This window comes from Mastigoproctus giganteus, chromosome 14, assembly GCF_048544385.1.
Source record: "Mastigoproctus giganteus isolate SK-2022 chromosome 14, ASM4854438v1, whole genome shotgun sequence".
NCBI classification, from domain to species: Eukaryota; Metazoa; Arthropoda; class Arachnida; order Uropygi; family Thelyphonidae; genus Mastigoproctus; species Mastigoproctus giganteus.
Window position 1 is genome coordinate 20,574,415 of NC_143588.1, and position 20,288 is coordinate 20,594,702.

Here is a 20,288-nt window from a genome sequence, read left to right on the forward strand (position 1 = left end):
GAGAGAGATTGTGGGGTCACCACTCCAGATCTGGAAACAATATTTCCATGGTACAACAGATCTCAGAATGGTACAGAGTGAGTATCTGTTTATAAGAAAAGTAACAGAGAGAGCAAAAGAGAAAACCCAGTTTCTTAGACACAGAGGAAGCAATATTTGTGATGTGCCAAGAGAGATTAGAAGTCATGGTAATCCCTAATAGAGACACGTGACCATGACTAGAAATCTGGGTGATGTTGATGATAAGCATAGATGCAAAGGAATCTTTTTTGCAGGATATAACACAACACTGAGTTCTATAAGGATTAAAATTAATTCAGTTACCTTTACCCAACTGAAGAATTACCTGGATAGCAGTATTTAAATAATGGGTAGGCGATATTCAAGAAGTTGAAGCTGTTTGTGCAGGGAAAGTTTTCTCAAACTGGAAAGCAGCAATGTGCTATCATCAGCAAAACTATGGATAGGATTTCCAATCAATGGAAGAAGGCCATTAATATACAAGAGGAAAAGAGTAGGAGAAAAAAACTGAACCTTGGGGAACATCAGAATCAGTGGAAAAGTTAGAAGATAAGAGAAAGATCTGCCATAGTGATGGCAGTACTGCTAGTGGGCAGTAAGCGGCCAGAGAGAAAACTGGTTACCCAATTACAAAAAACAGTTGGAAAAAATCATAAGATGGAAGCTTATTTAGAGAACTTTATGCCCAACACAATCAAAAGACTTTGAAATGTCAAAAGCAACTGCTTCAGTTTTTCCAAACTTTGTAATTGAATTTGTCCATGGATAAGTAACATAAGCCAGTATATCACCAGTGGATTGAACTGACCGAATCCATTTTAGCAATCATTGATCAGATAGAATTTTCTAGATAGTTTAAGAATTGGTGGTTAATAGATTTCTCCATTCCTTTAGAAAGAGTAGAAGTGCAATGGGACAATAATTTCACAGGATGGTTTTGTTGCCCTATTTAGGAACTGGACATCAGCACATTTCCAAGCAGAAAGAAAAACACCAGTGGAATAAAAAAGTGCAAAAAGGCAAAAGAACAGGAATAAGATCAGCAGCACAAGTTTTGAGAACAAGTGGAGAAATACCATCAGAATTTTCTGCTTTCTTCGAATCAAGAATGTTTAAAATTTTTCTGACATCCCTTTGACAGAAGACTACAGACAGCACTGAATGGAGTGTACTGGGAATGGTAGGAGATTGTTTACTATGACTGTTTAATACAATAGTTAAAAGAAAAGAAGGATGTCATCAGATAAGCCTTATCTTTAGTAAAGGTGGCAATAGAACCATCAGGTTTAAACATAGGTGGGAGTAGAAATGGGAAACGTTTTAACCAATAGCTTTCACAAGAAATCAGAGTGCTCTACTAAGATTTGAACAAGAAACAAACTTTCTCCTCTTAGCCTGTTCAAAATCTAGTTTGGACTGATTAATAATTGTTGTGAGCTTTGGTGTAGGCAGAAAATTAACCTGAAAATTTGGATGCAAGCCAATTCTAATATGCGACATCTCATTTCGAACAGCCTCAGCATATGGAAAACCAAGGACAATAAAGATATAGGACGAGATTTTAAGGTGCAATGAGGAATAAAGGATTTCATCACTACAAGAGTAACTTCTCTGACACAATCTGAGGAAACACTGACATCAGAAGATTTAAAACTGTAATTCAACCAAAGAAAAGAAAAACAGAAATCTCACAGGTCATCCCATTTTGCATTCTTGTAATGGCAAGCAACACAAGATTTTGAGAATGGCATGAGAGGAAGGGCTACATTGGAGAAGAGACCATCATCGAATTGCGACCTGAGGTGCCTAAAGGACCACTCAGCACAAATGTGTACTTAGAAGGGTTGTTTGCCAGAAAAAGATCAAGTGTTGGCTGTGTGGTTAGAATAGTCTAATATTCTGGTAGATAAATGAACAATCTGTGTGAGATCATTAGTAATTGTAAAAGCCTCAGCATCTCAACCAGCTGGAGTTAGAAAAACTTTCTGTGATTGTGAGTGTAAGCAAAGCTAGTAAAACTTTTCATGATTGTGAAAGAATTCTGGCCACCACAATGACCCACTATTTTTCAAACACTGAATATATATATATATATATATATATATATATATATATAGTTAGCTGAACTTATGTTAATTTGCGAGTATGTAGAAGTCTGTCATTATTGAACTAGCTGTTAATGTTAGTTGGATGCCTCACCCGTGTCCTTAGTAGTATTAAAAGTATGACGACGCACTAAGTTAGAACCACCCGTACTTCGCTGAACAGCCTGCATGGACTGAAGAGCCATCTTTGTTAAACCAGCCTCAATACTCTGCTTCTTTAGAGCTTCAATCGTATTCCGTAATTCACTTAACTCTGAATCCTATTAGAGAATATCAAAACAAAATACCTTATTTTTAAGTATAGTATTTAAAATTACAAAAAAAAAAAAAAAAAAAAAAATTATAAAGACTGACAAAAAACAACATTAAAATCTAGCACTGTTGCAAATCTTTGTCATTTATTATCTAAGAATTTATATATCAGAAATCTGCACTCACAAAGATAAACTTGGAAATTTTTATAAATCAGAAGATAAAATCTAAATTAAAACACTTATGTTATTATTTGATGCTATCTTCAAGAATTTGTAATATATGAGTAATTAATGGTATAATATATGAGTAATGTGAATTCAAATTGCTCAAAGTTAAACATTTGGAATAACTGGATAAAAAGTTACTCAGCTAAAATCATGTATTTCAAATCATGTATAGCCAAGCAGAGCTTCTTCAGATTGTTTTTTTTTTTTTTTTTTTTTAGGAGCATTAACAACTAAGGCCATATTTGCTCCGGGGATATGCGGTGGTCATTCCCTGACCTTTCCGCATCCTCCGTATTTGGTGGTCACGGGCTCGAACCCCGGTCTAATCAAGAAGCAAGCTTCTTCAGAGTGACCTGGATAGACTTCAGGAATAGTTAGAGAAATGGCAGGTATGCATGCGTTAATCCAGCAAAGTGTAAGGTATTGCACCTGGGGAACAGTAACTGCAAAATAACTTATACACTTGGCAAAAAAGCCTGTAGTGGAGGAAAGGGACTTGGGTATTACGATATGGTCAGACATGAAGTTCTCCGAGCATTGTAGACAGGTTGCAAGGAAGGCCCATGGTGTCCTATCAATGATTTATCAAACAATTGCGAGTAGAGATAAAGACTATATTGTGATTTTAAATGTTTCTCACCAACCATGTATTAAAATAAGACACGGAAACTGGAATTTTAAAAAACTATGTGTTTACTACTATATTTACAATTAAAATAACTTTACAACTAAAAAAGATAAAATACATAAAATATTATAATATATATATATATATATATATATATATATATATATATACACACATCAAATAAAATACATTAAAATATTTAAAAAAAAAAATATATATATATATATATCAAATAAAATACATTAAAATACCGGGTTAAGAGCGATAAAACCGACCGTAGCTTTCAAAGGCTCCTGCCTTCTTCTTCAGCGGTCTTTTTTTTTTTTGTTTCACTGCACTACTGAGGGGCCATAACATCTAAATAATTCTTCAAAGAGACCTCTGGGGTTGGGTAAATTCATATTGTGATTTTAAATGTTTCTCACCAACCACGTATTAAAATAAGACACGGAAACTGGAATTTTAAAAAACTGTGTTTACTACTATATTTACAATTAACACAACTTTACAACTAAAAAAGATAAAATACATAAAATATTTAAAATATATATATACATCAAATAAAATACATTAAAATACCGGGTTAAGAGCGATAAAACCGACCGTAGCTTTCGAAGGCTCCTGCCTTCTTCTTCAGATACGTGGTTGGTGAGAAACATTTAAAATCACAATATGAATTTACCCAACCCCAGAGGCCTGTTTGAAGAATAGAGCTAAAGATGTCATAATCCCATCATAATCCCATTACTGTTAGACCAAACTTGGAATACTGTATTCAAGTATGGAGGCCGCACTGAAAGAAAGATACTGTGCTTCTTGAAAGGGTCCTAAGACGGGTAACTTGCCTGGTGAGATCGACAAAAGGTGTCTCTATGAGGAAAGACTTCGAATATGTGGGATGCAGAGCTTGGAAACTAGGCACCTTAGAGGAGACTTGATTGAAGTATTTAAGGCTCTGAGAGACATAAGCAAAATGAATAAGGACGAAATTTTCATATTTATAAATGACTCTAGAACAAGGGGCCATAATTTCAAGTTATTAGGGGAGATGTTTAGACTGGATTGCAGGAAGTTTTATTTTAGCCAGCGAGTTATAAATTACTGGAATAAGTTACATGGGTGGTAGGGGCTGACAGTTTGGGGAAATTAAAAGGTCAGCTGGTTAATTACCTACAGGAGGAGGGAAATGCATAGGTTATCTATTTCCTTCTCTCCTATTATAATTTAACATTATTATTATTTTATTCTTATTCTTATTTTATTTATTTTTTTGTTATTTCATTTTATTTTATTATTATTATTTTTTTTTTTTTTTTTTGTGGCTGGTGCAGCATAAGCCATAGATTTCTTGCACAATGTAGCCATTGCTAATACTAACAATATATCTTCCTTAAAATGAAGCCTCCAAACCTGTATGCAGTATTCAAGAAACAGTTAAACCAATGCCTTATACAACAAAATAATCATATTTGCTCTGCTTGAGAAACTTCTACATATCTTGTATCCCTGAAAGAACCATGTGTGCTATCTTAGCAGCGTACAGTTCTTTGCACAACTCAGAGAACCTTAAGTCAGACTGTACAATTATTGCTTGTTCTTTTTCATTCTCCACTTCTTTTGCCATGATACTCCCCAGTCACTATGTTTTTCTAGGATTACTGATATCTGAATGATACCATACCTTTCATTAAAAGTAAGCAGCTCCCATTAACAATCCACTACAGGATTGACGCCTCCTCAACAATTCATGTTGAGGGAAAAGGACCATAATCTGCCACACTGGTCCAGTGCAGGTTGGCAGTTCGACCGTATTTAGCAGTCAGAAGCTTGAACCCCAGTCTACTCAAAGAACCCCAAAGATCATGTGCTTTTGCACTCCTGCTCATGACCACTCTGCTATGGAATGCAAGGTCACCTTTCCAGGTGACCTTGCATTAATGAATGTTAATGCCTAATATGTTGTTGGTATTACTATACAAGGGCTACTGAGGCCAAATTGGGTCAGTTCATAGTTTATTTCATGTATCTTAAACAATTGAATTATAAATATGTGCATAGGCCAGTACGCTTTAAGTATGTTAAGAGTTCTTCTATGTTAGCATTGATTTTCAAGAAAATGAAATAAAATCTGGGCTTTGTTCAATTGGCTGAATGACTGGAAGGTGCTAGAACGGATGGATAAGTAAAGAGGACAGTCTACAAGAAAGTGTAGTAATAAAAACAGATGAGTAAGATGAGTATGCCCAAATTTCAGTCTTGCAAATAAATAAAATAAATAAATTTTCTGTTTATACTCCGGGAAGACCAAACGGTCAGAGGAGTTCACAAGATAGACAGAATACAAGAAACAGCACTGTATTCAGTAGTCACGGGTGAGTGACCCCGGTCACTAAAGGCACGTGTACTTATGCACCCGTGCGCCTGACCACTAGGCTATGGCGGCCTATAATACCATTTCTTCCCATCTGTTTTGCATGAATCCGGAGAGCCATAACTCTGAACCCTGTTTTATCTGATAAAATTTGTTGTTAGCATTACTTTTCCAGATCTATGAGAAGTATTCATAACAGGCCGTGAAAATTACAGGCTTGTAATTCACATAAGGAACTTGAAGGTGCTGTGAGAGTGTGGTAAGAGGTTGTTTAGCAGCAAGATCAGCATTCTCATTTCCCAAAATTCCAGATTGTCCCAGTATCCAACAAAATGTTACTGATTGATTGGACTCGTTACAGGAGAGTAAACGATAGTGAACAGTTTTCAGTGTAGGATGACATTAGGAGAAATTCACCCTTATGGGAAAGACTGCACTGAGAGAATCAGTACAGATTAACAGATGAGGGCAGGTGAAATGGAACATTCAAAAATCTGGACAAGTGCTAACTTTATGGCATACAGCTCAGCAGTGAAGATACTGCATGTGGCTGGTAAAGTGGCTGTAACTGAAAATGAAGGGAAACTGCTGCCACACCTACTACATTATCAGTTTTCGATCCATCATGTATGCTGCACAGGCATTGCAGTTGAGATTAGAATGGGCTGTGTGCAACTGTCTGATATTGGAAAAAGAAAAAACATCCTTTCCCCTTTGGAGAAAGTGGTCATCATGAGAGGCATGAAAATGTAACTAGGGTGGTACGGGAAGAGTTGTGTCCTTAGAAATGTCACTTAGATCAACATTCTCAATGAAGGGAAAGAAGACGTGATGTCAAAATTTGCAGGTAACGTAAAGATTGACAGAGTCGTTAATGATCAGGGCCAAGCAAAGCTCATTCAGGACTATATTCTGAAATTTTCTGACTTTGAAAATAGTCAGAAAAGTGGCAGCTATGTTTTAATGCTGCTAAATGCACTTTGGGAATAACAACACCCAAATAAATTATACACTCGGTGGGGTTAAATTAAAAACATGGAGGAGGAAAGGGATCTGGGAGTTACATTACAGGTAGATATGAAGTTTTCTGAACAGTGCAAACAGGCAGCCAGGAAATTGTGTCCTATCGATGATTTATCAAACATTATCCTGTAGAGATAGGGAGGGTATAATCCCAGTGTATAAGGAAATTGAAAGACCACATTTGGAATAGTGTGCTCATGTACGGAGACCTCATCTGAAATAAAAGACGTTGAGCTTCTTGAAAAGGTCCAAAAATGGGCAACTTGAATGGTGAGACAAACAGAAGGACGCCAGTATGAGGAAAGACTCCGATTATGTGGGGAAGAGGGGAGTGAGAAAACAACCAACCCAGGTGGTAGGAATGAAAGATCATAGGGTAGGAGTCCCTGTGTAGGCACCTCCGTAGCCAGGTGGGCAGGAGCAGGAGTGCGTAGCACACACTTCTTGATTAGACTGCAGTTCGAGCCCGTGCCCACCAAATATGGAGGATGCGGAAAGGTCAGAGAATGACCACCGCATGCCGGCTAACTAACAATGGCATGGCATCTGCTCGGATAAGTAGAGGGGAGGCACCAAGGGCATCTGCCCATCATCCATCCAGGAGAGGGGGGGGAAGGCAGGGAATTTTAACTACTCATAATCCTTATTCACTCTCTGCGCTCATTCCGGTTTCATAATTTTTTTTTTACATTTCATACTGTTATTATACTTTTTTTTTTTTACATTTTATACTGTTATTGTGCTTTCTTCTTACATTTTCTTTTATGTTATATTTTTTATTTTTTTTCCCCCACACATCCATCTTCTTTCTCACAGCGGGAGGGGGGATGCAATAGTGTGTAGGCTAAATATCTAATAATTAAAATTAAGTGACTAAAGACTAAGGTTAGTAGGGATCAGCTCTTTCTTACTGCACTGCTCTCCTGGGGCACTTTAATACTTTTCAGTTAAAGTGCAGCCCTGGCTATAGATCTTGCAAGCCAGGATGATCCAGTGTGTGTGTTGTTGTTTTTAGCGCATAGTTGAGATTGTGTTAGTATTTCCAATAAATATATTGATAACTATGTATTCTTGCAGCCAATTTCATTCATTCTTTCACTCACTTCCATTTACCATAATGCTCATTCAATCTCTCTCTCTTGCTGGGTCATTCTCGCTCACCAATACCAGCACCCACTAGTTAATGCCAATCTTGTTCATTTCCTGCATGCATGCAACCTCCAAACCAAATGGACATGACTATCCAAACCAGGATCACAAATCGCTCCTACCATAAGCCACTGAAAAATAAATATTATAGGCCAGCAACCTTGGTAAAAATCCCTATGACTGCTATGCTTCAGCTACTCTACCAAAACGTGCATAGCATCAAAAATAAAATTGACGCCTTAGAGCAGCTACGCCTAGCTACACACTTGGACCTTCTCTGCATCACAGAAATGTGGCTAGAACTCTCATCAAGAATGTACTGCGATCACCGTCCCAGCTGGATATGGGTATGCCTTTATATCGAGAGATAACAGGAGGGGGAGTACCACCATTTTTTATAGACAAGCCCTCTTCTCTCCATCGTTTCAAGTGAATCACAAGATTTTGAAGCCACCTCTGTCAAACTCAAGTACCAATCTACCGTACTTCAACTGACTGTAATCTGTGCCTCATCACCATCTAAGGATCTTATCCTTGAAGTAGCAAACTGGATCCTGCACCAGCTGCAACCAGACACTGTCAACATCGTATGTGGTGACTTCAATCTACCCCCTCAACTTAATAACCTAAAGCTGCAGTTCATCTCTCACCTTCATACCGCAGAACTCTGCTTTATCAGTGAATTTCCAACTTGTGGGCCTAACCAACTTGATCTAATACCAGCCTCCATACCATGCATCATCGATAAAACCCTAGACACGGTGCTCAACTCTGATCATGACACACTTTTAATGCTATTCAACTACCAACTAATTGTCATCTTCCAAATCGGCAGAACAAAACCAGGTCGCATGTCAGCCCTACATTCCTGGACATACTGAGATGCATCGAGTCAGCGTCATTAATCCCTTGGTCGATCCTAGAGCCATGTGATGTCCAGTTAGCCGCCACCCTCCTTGCCAATTGGACTATCTCTGTAACAAGCTATGTGGCCACAAGAAAGATCACAATCTCCTCTTACTCTAAAGCATGGTGGTCCCACGATCTGAAGAAGCGATTCGACCTTAAGCATTTGCATAAATTGTGGAAGCAGTCTCACAACGTTACAGACAGAAATGCCTACTCTAGAGCTCGAGTCAGTTTAACCGCCTGAAATCCATAGCGATTAAATCATACCTTCACAGGACCATATGCACAGGAAAAGTTCCATATAAGGTTACCCCTTCAGGTTTTCCCCCCCTCAACTTGATCCCCAAAGCTGGCTTGACTGCATCACCACTGTCAACCCAGAAGACCAGCCCTCACCACCAACATCTGACACGTTTTAACCCATTGACAACCATAATAATATCGAGACAAGAGTTAATTAATGTCATCAACTCACTGCCAGCAACTTCTACTACTGGACCTGACGGGATTCCGTAATTTATGCTTAAGAGCCTGATGTCCTTACATCCTGCAACCTCTGTTATATATCTTTAACTCAGTGCTCTCAAAGCAGTTTCCCACGCCAATGGAAGGAATATCTAGTCAAACCAAGGCCAAAAATTCGAGTTCCATCACTTGTGAAACAGTACAGACTGATCTCAAACTCATCCTGCCTATTGAAACTGCTAGAAAAAATACTGCTGCCGATCCTCACTAAGCAAATCCTGCCACATAATCCTCCACAAATCCACTATGCACTCCCACACAGATAAACTGTGACCGACCTTCTAGCAACAACTAACAGAATCCTCACAGCCTTTGAGAACAGAGATGAGCTTGCAGCCACCTATGTAGACATTGAATCTGCATTTGATGCCGTGTACATCCCATCTCTCCTAAAGCTATTAGAAAATCACTATCAGATAGGAGGCGACATCTTAGCTTTCCTCACATCTCTGTGGAATAAGCGAATAGTCAAATTATCTGTAGATAACTCACGATACTGCAAAGTAATCTCAGTTGGAGTCCTGCAAAGTAATCTCAGTTGGAGTCCCGCAAGAGGCAGTGCTATCTGGCATCCTCTTCACTGCCCTTATTGCTCCACTGGTAATCCAAAAGTTAAATATCCTAGTATATGCTGACAATCTAAAGGTACTCACGTCAACCTCTACTCTCTACTCTCCTCAATATGTATCTACCTTAAACAATTTGGTCTGTGCATCAATCCCGAGATATCAGAAATCATGATCTTCTCATTAAAGAAACAGACAACAAAAATCTATCCAACCCTCAATGGAGCCTCCATTCCTCTTGTCCAACATCACATCAACCTAGGAATCAGATTCGAACCAAAGCTTCTTTTTGGCCACCATATAGACATACTCCTTACAAAAGCCACCAGACTGAGTTGGATATGTAAGCAACATCTGTACCATGTAACAGACAAATCCACCATGGTGAGATACATTTCGACAAAATAGTGTATCCGCCACTTCTCTATGCTGCAGAGATTTGGGCATCTGCAACTAGTTTTCTCATCCAAGTAATGGTAAGTGGGCGTGCCACTTAATTTAACAAACTTAGCCTGCCTCCCCAGCTCCGGACCACCGCTATGGCCAATGCACTTAAGATCCCAAGGCTCGTGTCACTCATTAATGAAAGGAGGCTCGTCACAACAGTTAAACTCATGACCGGTCCCATCTCCTCCCCCTCCTTCTGGAAAAACTGTGCATGGAGGATCCCAGTGTCACGTCTACGAGCAATCCCCCAGTTATGTCCTCTGCAAAGACGCCTTCATCTGTCGGAGCAGTTTCTTCCTCAGCAGATGCTATCTTGAGTCCAGGACTTAGATGTCGACGTCAACAAGTTCTGTAAAGATCGATAATATAGGAAAGGAATACTCAGTGGGGTGGCCAAGGCTACTACTATCATAATTTGAGAAACAAATGGTATTTTGAAACAAATGGTTGTACACTCACTTAATGTTCTATATATGTAGTATACTCAAGTCATTTCCCCATTGTCCTGTACTTTATTTCACTTATTTATCATTCTATTATTTATTTATGTATTTTGGCTTTTGAGGTAATAATGTCTCTGCAGTACATTGTTAACCCCTGGCCACTGTGTCATGATGGGCTACTGCAACTACTATTATGCAAATTATCATTCTAAGCATTGCAATAAAGATTCTTCTTCTTTTTTCAATACTAATATTCGTTCCCTTTCACCACAATTCCTATTTCACTCTATTATTCAGTGCCCAGCTCATTCACTCAGTCTTTCACACACTTTCATTCTACATTACATCCCCTTGCTGCTAGCTTACTAATATTTTTCAGCTAAGCTGCTTCCCTCGCTGCCTGTACATCTACCTCCCCTACATGTCTATTTGTTTGGTGTGGGGGCCTTCGGTTCACGCACTAGGAGGCAGAGTAAACCTGGAGGAGCTACTCAATCCAGTTTACTCATATCTGGGTATTTGTCATGGAGCTGATACAGCTACACTGTCAGTTTAAAATGTCATCATCTGGGAGTGGTGAGAGACATGGGCACTTTGGTATGGATTGTTGTTATGCTTTTAATATGAAGCACAACTCATCACCCCTTCGAATTTTGCTATCCTTCCTAAATACATTGACATACCACAGTGGAACTTATTGACATGTAAGAGCACATTTCCATTAGCCCTATTATTAGCATTAAGTTTTCTAACTATGGAATTCATTTATTTTATTGACAAAACTCCTGACATTAACCTCAACCATACACACAGTTAAAACTAAGTGTTCTCACATGGTTTACTATTCCCTCAACATGAATTGTTGAAGAGGATTCCATCCTGCAGTGGGTTGATAATTGCTGCAGTTTACCTTTTTTTTTTACTATCCTTAAACTGCCCTTGAAGTCATTTAACACATTCACTTAAATTTGAAAGCACAGTAGTAGTAGTAGGCTAAATAGCAGCAAATGATGAAAGAAAGAAAACTTATTTTATTTGGATGATGCAAAAAAGAAAAGAAAAAACAAAGTTCACCCATCCATACCCTCCAATAATTGGTCTCTATCTTCCTTGATTTTATCCAACATGTTCACTTCCACGAGAGATGGAAGCTTGTTCCAACAATCAACCACCTGCTGGCTGAAGGCAAACTTATACACATCGATCCATTTCCACTTACAGTCTGCCAAACTCCATGTACCTTTTCTAACAGAAACTCAGTTATCAGTTGATTCAACTACTGCTCATCTCAGTTGCCCAAACTATTCCCTGTATAATTCCTTTCGCCACAAAGGTGGTACTTCTGCATATGTCCATTGTGATATTCCCTGTCAGAGACTTGGTAATTTGGAATCTCCTCTTTTCGATCTTCTCTGGCTTAAAATTTCTCTACCTCATTGTGTCAAATTCATCTCTTGTCTCTACTGTTCTCCCAACTCCACTAATCACTTGGAGCTCTTTGACTTCCTCTCTTTGCAACTTGACTTTTTCCAGTTCAACTTTCCTAACAGTGAAGTAATTTTCCTTAGTGATATTAATGTTCACAACTCCTGCTGGCTACCATTTTCTAGTCACACAGACCCAGCTGGTCGAGATGCTGAGGCTTTTGCAATTACTAATGATCTTGCACAGATTGCTCATTTAGCTACAAGAATGCCGGACAATCCTAACCATACAGCCAACATGCTTGATCTTTTTATCACAAACAACCCTTCTAAGTATACAGTCGAAGTGAGTGGTCCTTTACGCACCTAAAATCACAATTTGGTGATTGTCTCTTCTCCAGTGGAGCCTTTATCTCATGGCTATCCCCAACCTCATATTGTTTGGCATTACAAGAATGCAAAATGCAATGACATGTGAGATTTCTTTTCTTCTTTTTCTTGGTCGGATTACTGTTTCAAAACTTCTGATCTTACTGTTTGCTCTGATCGCATCAGTGAAATTATTCTTGTAGGAATTGAATCCTTTATCCCACACTCCACTTTAAAATCTCGTCCTTGGTTTTTCCAATAAATGTGCTAAGGCTGTACAAGAGGAGAATACTGCATATCATAATTAGCTTGTTTCTAATTCTTCAGTTTCATTTTCTGCCTACACCAAAGCTCGCAACAATTGTAAAGCAGTTATTAATCAGTCGAAACTAGGGTTTGAACAGGATAAGAGTAGAAAACTTGCTTCTTGCTCGAATGGTAGCCAAGCATTCTGGTCTCTTCCCAAAGCTATTGGCCGCAACTTTTGCCCATCTCTGCTCCCACCTCTGTCCAAACAAAATGGTTCTATTGTCACTTCAGCCAAGGATAAAGCTGACCTGCTAGCATCCCATTTTTCTTCGAACTCATGTATTAATGATCTTGATAAAACACCTCCCGATATTCCCAACATGCTCCATTCAATGCCTCGAGTGGTCTTCCGTAAAAAGGATGTCAGAAAGATTTTAACGAATCTTGATGCTAAGAATGCTCCAGGTCCTGATTGTATTTCTCCACTCATTCTCAAAACCTGTGCTCCTGAACTTATCCCTGTTCTTTGCCGACTTTTTTCACTTTCGTATTTCAAAGGTGTTTTTCCTTCTGCTTGGAAATTTGCTCACATCCAGTCAGCTCTTTAAAAGGGTGATAAATCCCTCCCATCCAATTACCATCCCATTGTAATTACTTCTACTCTTTCTAAAGTAATGGAGAAATCAATTAACCACCAACTCTTAAACTATATAGAAACCTTCCGTCTGATCAACGAGTGCCACTATGGATTCCGTCAGTCAATCCACTGGTGATATTCTGGCTTATGTTACCTATTTATGGACAAATTCAATGGAAAAATTCGGTGAAACACAAGCATCTTGACATCTCAAAGGATTTCGATCATGTTTGGCATAAAGGTCTTCTAAACAAGCTTCCATCTTATGGTTTGCCAACTGTTTTTTGTAATTGGTTATCCAGTTTTCTCTCTGATCGCTCACTGAGGGTGATGGTAGATGACTCTCTGTCTTCTAACTTCTCCACTAATGCCGGTGTCCCCCAAGGTTCAGTTCTTTCTCCTACTCTTTTCCTCTTGTATATTAATGACCTTCTTCCATTGACTGGAAATCCTATGTATAGTTTTGCATTCTACTTTCCATTTTGAGAAACCTTGCCCTGCTCAATAAGCTTCAACTTCTCGAATATCTGCTACCAATTCATTAAATGCCGATCTCCAGATAATTCTCCAACGGAATGAAGGCAACTTAGTTGATTTCAATCCTTATAAAACTCAGTCTTGTCTTATATCTCGGAAAAAGGATTCTTCTGCTCCTATGCTTATCACTTTTGGGGATTACCCTGACTTCTAATCTCTCTTGGTACAAGCACATTACAAATATTGCTTCCTCCGCATCTATAAAACTTGGTTTTCTCTTTCGCTCTTGGCATTACTTTTCTTCCAAACAGCTGTTCACTCTGTACAAATCACAAATCCACCCTACCATGGAATATTGTTCCACATCTGGGGTGGTGCCCCCCAAAGTGTCTCTCAGGCTTCTAGATTCCATTCAGAAGAGGGCAGTTAGGTTAATTAATGATTCATCTCTAACAAACTCTCTCCACTCGCAGTCTCATAGGCATACTGTTTCTGCTGCATGCCTTTTCTACTGTTACTTCCATGAGTACTGTTCTTTTGAATTGGCTTCTATAATTCCTGCTCTCTTTTTCAAAACAGTCCGATCACGTGCCGCCACCAGCCAACATCCATTTACTGTCCAACTTCAAACTCACAGAACCAACTTTTCATCTTCCTCGTTTATTCATTCAACTGCTGTTTTCTGGAACAACCTTCCTTCATACGTATTTCCTAAAAATTATAGTCTACAGAAGTCTAATGTCAACAAATATCTTCTTTCGTCTTCTCAACCTCCAACCCAAGCACGGTACTAAGTACTATAAGTTCTAATACGTCTCGTGTTTGGGGTTTTCATAAAAAAAAAAAAATCCTGCAATCATCCATCATCAACTTGAATTTATTATGACTCATGTGTGTAGTCTCAGCAAGTGGAAGAATACCATCAACATTCAGCTTACTCAATCCATTCAAAGTTTCAATACCTCAATAAAATTTTGCCACAGGTGCCTAATCTCGAGACGCAGCAATTTCCAGTACTGAAGCCTTTCTAGATAAGTGAACATCCTTATGTTCTGGGGGGGGGGGACCACCCAGATATTGGTGATGTGAACCTTCTCTTCACCCTTCTCTGCACCCATTCCACAGATCTACATCCTTCCTTAAGTGAGGCCTTCAGACCTGTATACAGTATTCAAGGTGCAGCCTCGCCATCTTATACAAAAGGATAATCAACTCATTATACCTGTTTGCAAAGTTTCTGTATATCATCAACAAAACCCAAAGAGCTTTCCTGGCAGCATGTCTGCACTGCTCAGAGAATTTCATGTCTGACTGCACAATTACCCCCAGATATATATTTTTTTAATTCTCCACTAACCCGAGTGCAGTACCACACAGATCAGGAGTTATTCTGGAGTTACTGCTAACCACGTACAGTATCCTGAATTTGTCAATGTTAGACTTCAACTGCCATTTCTCAACTCATTAATCCAATTTTCCTAGATCTTGTTGCAGTAGCTCACCCTGATGACTGTCGTTAACTACCCTGCCAATCTTTGTATATTCTCAAAACTTAGACATTAAGCATGATATACCTTCATCAATATCATTAATAAGTACTGAAAAGAACAATGGACCAACTGAACTCTAGGGAACTCCAATAATAACATTAGTCCATGAAGAGCATTGCCCACTAATAACCATTGTATGCCTTCTTCCACTTCACCATTCCTTTATCCACAGCAGTAACTTGCCTTTAATGCCACATTGCTTCAGTTTGTACAGCAGTCTCTTATGTGCAACGGTATCAAAAGCCTTCCTGAAATCCAAGCATATGATGTCAAAAGTAATTTCACAACCAGTTTCTCGGTCACTGCATCACAGAAACTGATCAGATTGGTTAGACTAGACCACCCCTTGACAAATCCATACTGTGATTGAAGTATAATTACATGCCTGCCCAAATGGTCCTGCATTACTACTTTAACCAGTAATTCCATTATTTTCCCTGGAACAAACATTGAGCTAACAGATCTATAATTACTCGTGTAGAGAGTATACTGAGCTTGCCAATCAAATTCCAGAGGGTATACAGCATATATTTGTGTGTGTGTGTGTGTGTGTGTGTGTGTGTGTGTGTGTGTGTGTGTGTGTGTGTGTGTGTGTGTGTGTGTGTGTGTGTGTGTGTGTGTGCGTGTGTGTGTGTGTGTGCGTGCGTGGGTGCGTGTTATTTTTTATCTTTTAAAACTTAATACTAACTGGACAAATTGCATACAACTGCAGAAATTTAATAAGAATTTAGAATATAAGTATTAGGGGTGAAAACTATACCCATGAGGCCAAAGGGCCAAGTTTTTTTTTTTTTTTTTTTTTATGTGAACCCCAAACACGAGAGGTATTAGAACCTATAGTACTTAGACCGTGCTAGGGTTGGAGGTTGAGAAGACGAAACAAGATATTTGTTGACATTGGACTTGAACTTCTATAGATTGTAATTTTCAGGAAATACGTATGAAGGAAGGTTGTTTCAGAAAACGGCAGTTGAATGAATAAATGAGGAAGATGAAAAGTTAGTTCTGTCGGTTTGAAGTTGGACAGTAACTGGATGTTGGCTGGTGGTGGCATGTGTTCAGACTGTTTTGAAAGAGAGAGTGGGAATTATAGAAGCCAATTCAGAAGAACAGTGCCCATGGAAGTATCTGTAGAAGAGGCATGCAGCAGAAACAGTACGTCTATGAGACAGCAAGTGGAGAGACTCTGTTAGAGATGAATTATTAATTAACCTAACTGCCCTCTTCTGAATGGAATCAAGAAGCCTGAGAGAGCTTTTGGGGGCACCACCCCAGATGTGTGAACAGTATTCCATGGTAGGGTGGATTTGCGATTTATACAGAGTGAGCAGCTGTTTGGAAGAAAAGTAGCGTCGAGAGCGAAAGAGAAAACCAAGTTTTTAGATGCAGAGGAAGCAATATTTGTAATGTGCTTGTGCCAAGAGAGATTAGAAGTCAGGGTAATCCCCAAAAGAGATATATCATTTTGCCTAGAAATCGGAGTTTCACTAAAGATAAGCATAGGAGCAGAAGAATCCTTTTTGTGAGATATAAGACAAGACTGAGTTTTAGAATGGTTGAAATCAACTAAGTTGTCTTTGCTCCACTGGAGAATTATCTGGAGATCGGCATTAAGGAATTGTTAGCAGATTTTCGAGAAGTTGAAGCTGATTGAGCAGGACAAGGTTTCTCCAAATGGAAAGTGGAATGCAATGTGCTATCATCGGCAAAACTATGGATAGGATTTCCAGTCAATGGAAGAAGGTCATTAATATACAAGAGGAAAAGAGTGAGGGAAAGAACTGAACCTTGGGGGACACCGGCATTAGTGGAGAAGTTAGAAGACAGAGAGCCATCTACCATCACCCTCATTTTTTCTCTTTTAAAACTTAATGCTAACCGGACAAATTGCATACAACTGGAGAAATTTAATAAGAATTTAGAATATAAGTATTAGGGGTGAAAACTATACCCATGAGGCCAAAGGGCCAAGTACTTAGGTAACCTAAGTCGGACTTCATTGTTTTACCCTACAAATAAACACATAGATTATAATAAAATATTAAAATTAAAATGATCTAGATAATTATTGGAAATTGGATACACTGAATGGAACATTAAGAAGGGCTAGCCAGACCCAATACATCCCATCAATAAAGGGCTGAGGCTACCTGTTCCTGTTTGCCATTGTTCTGATACTCTTTTTCTATTTCTATTTCTATTCCTTAAATTCCATATCCTTCTACATAATTTCATATATATATATATATATATACACATGGCATATTTACTTACTTATCTATATAACACATAAAATAAAAATAATAAAATTAAAATATTGCCTAAGAATCAAATTCTAATAAATTTATTTTTTTTAATATTCAGTAAATATTTTAATAATATAAGTTTTTAAAAATCTTTCAAAAACCAGAGGGCATACACGGTTCACCTAAAAAATCCAGAAGGTATACTGCATATATCCGCATGTATCCTCCACAACAGCCCTGCATATGTCTCCTTTTGATCCCCTCTAAATGAATTGGGGATATAGTCACACTTCACCAGTACACAGAAACCTCCCCAAATCCAAGGATGCTCTCATAAATATGGCTAATGGTTTGCTTACCTCCCTTAGTATAACTGGATAGATTACAACTGCCCCCTTTTTATGTCCATCCTCAACAATTTGGGATCGGGATGTGGGATTTCCTTAAAGATATAACTACCATCAGTGGTCTCAGATAGGGTTTTTGGTAAAGGTGACTACAGTGATCTCAGCCAGTTTTTAAATTCTATACAGTGGGACAAAATGATCCTGTTTCCAATAGCAAATTATAATTGGAAACTTTCAATTAATTAATCTTGGAAGCTACTAGGCTTTTCATACCAACTAAGAAATAGTGATCAAGGTTTAGGCCTATATGGATGACATATGAACTAATGACAATCGTGGCAGAGAAGAAAATGTGTGGGATGCATAAAAATTATCAGGCGACACAGAAGCCTATGGTAGATATAAGCTACTCTGTTATCAAGTCACACTGGAAGTTAGGTATGTGAAGGCAGATTATGAGACAAATTTCGGGAGAGGATGCAAAGAAAAACAGCAAAGACATCTTTACTTGTATCAACTCTAGAAAGAAGAGGTATGAATCAGATTCATCTACCTCATCATTCGACCATTGATGATACTGCTCAGATACCTGACAAACTGAATGAGTATTTTGTGTCCATGTTCACATATGAGGAATTCTGTAGGGAAGTGGAGGACGGTAGCTTATTAAACTCTAACAGGGAGCTAAATGATTTTGTAATAACAGAGAGCAAATTGGAGGCAAAACTGTTGAAGTTAAACATAAGAAAGGCACCTGGAGTGGATGGGATCTATCCAGTCATATTAACAGAGGCAGCAAAGGAAGTAAGCAAACCCTTAGCCATAATTAGGAAAGCATCCTTGTATTCATCTGAGGCATCACAGAGTGGAGAGATGTGAAAATGTATCCCCAATTCACAAAGGCGGATCAAAGAGTGACAAAAGTGATGACAAACCTTTAACTTCTGTTCCGAAGAAAATAATGAAGTCACTGGTTAAAGAAGCATTGCAGGATCATCTAGACAAGACTGCAGTAATAGTTCAGACACAGAATGGGTTTGTTAAGGGGAAGTCTTGTCTGACCAATTTGAGGGAAAACTACGATGTGGTCAGAAAGGAACTGGATGCAAAAAATAATTTTGATATCATATACTTGGATTTCAGGAAAGCTTTTGATACTGTTGCACATGGTACTGTTGCACTATTATACAAATTGGAGCAGTGTGGCATTAAGAGCAAGTTGCTACAATGGATAAAAGGATGGTTGAGTGGGAGAAAATAGAGAGAGAGTTATCAGAGGATACTGCTCTTTGTAGACCAATGTAATTAGTAGAGTCCCCCAGAATTCAGTGTTGGGCCCATTGTTGTTTTGTATATTTATCAATGATGTTGATGAAGGTATAGGAGGCTTAAGGTTGACATACTGATGATAGAAAAGATTGGCAGGATTGTTAATGACAATATGCTACTGCAACAGATCTAGAAAAGTTGGGAAGATGGACTGAGAAATGGCAACTGAAGCTTAATATTGACAAATGCAAAGTACTGCATATGGGGAGCAGCAACCCCAGAGAAATATACAAACTGTATGGTACTACACTTGGGGTAGTGGAGAATGAAAAGAACTGGGGGTAATTGTACAGTCAGATATGTAGTTTTCTGAGCAGTGCAGATAGGCTGCCAGAGCAGGTCATGTGGTCTTGTCAATGATATTTTGCTAGCATGGATAAAGGGGTGATTATCCCTTAGTATAAGACAATGGCTAGGCCACACCTTGAGTACTGTGTACAGTTCTAGAGGTCTCATTTTAGGTAGGATGTAGGTTGCTAGAATGAGTACAGAGCAGGGCAACAAGACTAATTAGGGGAACAGAAGGGTGTTCTTGCCAAGAAAGGTCCAACAACAAGTGATGGAACCGACTTCCATCACTTGTTGTTGAAGTTGATAGCCTAAACAAATTTAAGGCTCACTGGACAGGTATTTCGAGCGTACGGAGGGGTGAAATGGGAGTGGTGTGTTTTTTTTTTTTTTTTTTGGCTGATGCTGAATAAGCTTGCTTTCTTGCATCATATGCCTCTACTAATGCTAATGCTAATGCTAAATTCTGCAAATTGCAGCATCTGAAGATTAGGCACCTGCAAGGTTTATGTATAAGGCCTTGAATGGTTTTTTTAGCAGGCTAAATGCTGATGGGATTCTTCCTCTTGCTCAGATTACAAACCTGAAGGGCTAAACTCAAATTGAGGAACGACTGTTATAGAACAGATGTGCAGGACTTTGCCTTTAACCAACGGATAGTTGACTGCTGGAACAATCTTCTATCTGTTGTTATGGAAGCTGA

The 20,288-nt window shown here is 38.7% G+C and overlaps 1 protein-coding gene across 1 annotated transcript in view; it reads right to left on the reverse strand.

Annotated features, from left to right (window-relative positions):
* Nucleotides 1-20,288, reverse strand: part of LOC150075004 (uncharacterized) — a 1,344,778-nt gene that overhangs the window by 577,877 nt on the left and 746,613 nt on the right. The window contains exon 18 of the mRNA XM_090389033.1: nucleotides 2,221-2,386. Coding sequence (XP_090245159.1) covers nucleotides 2,221-2,386 — 166 coding nt within the window. The remainder of the gene's footprint in view (nucleotides 1-2,220; nucleotides 2,387-20,288) is intronic.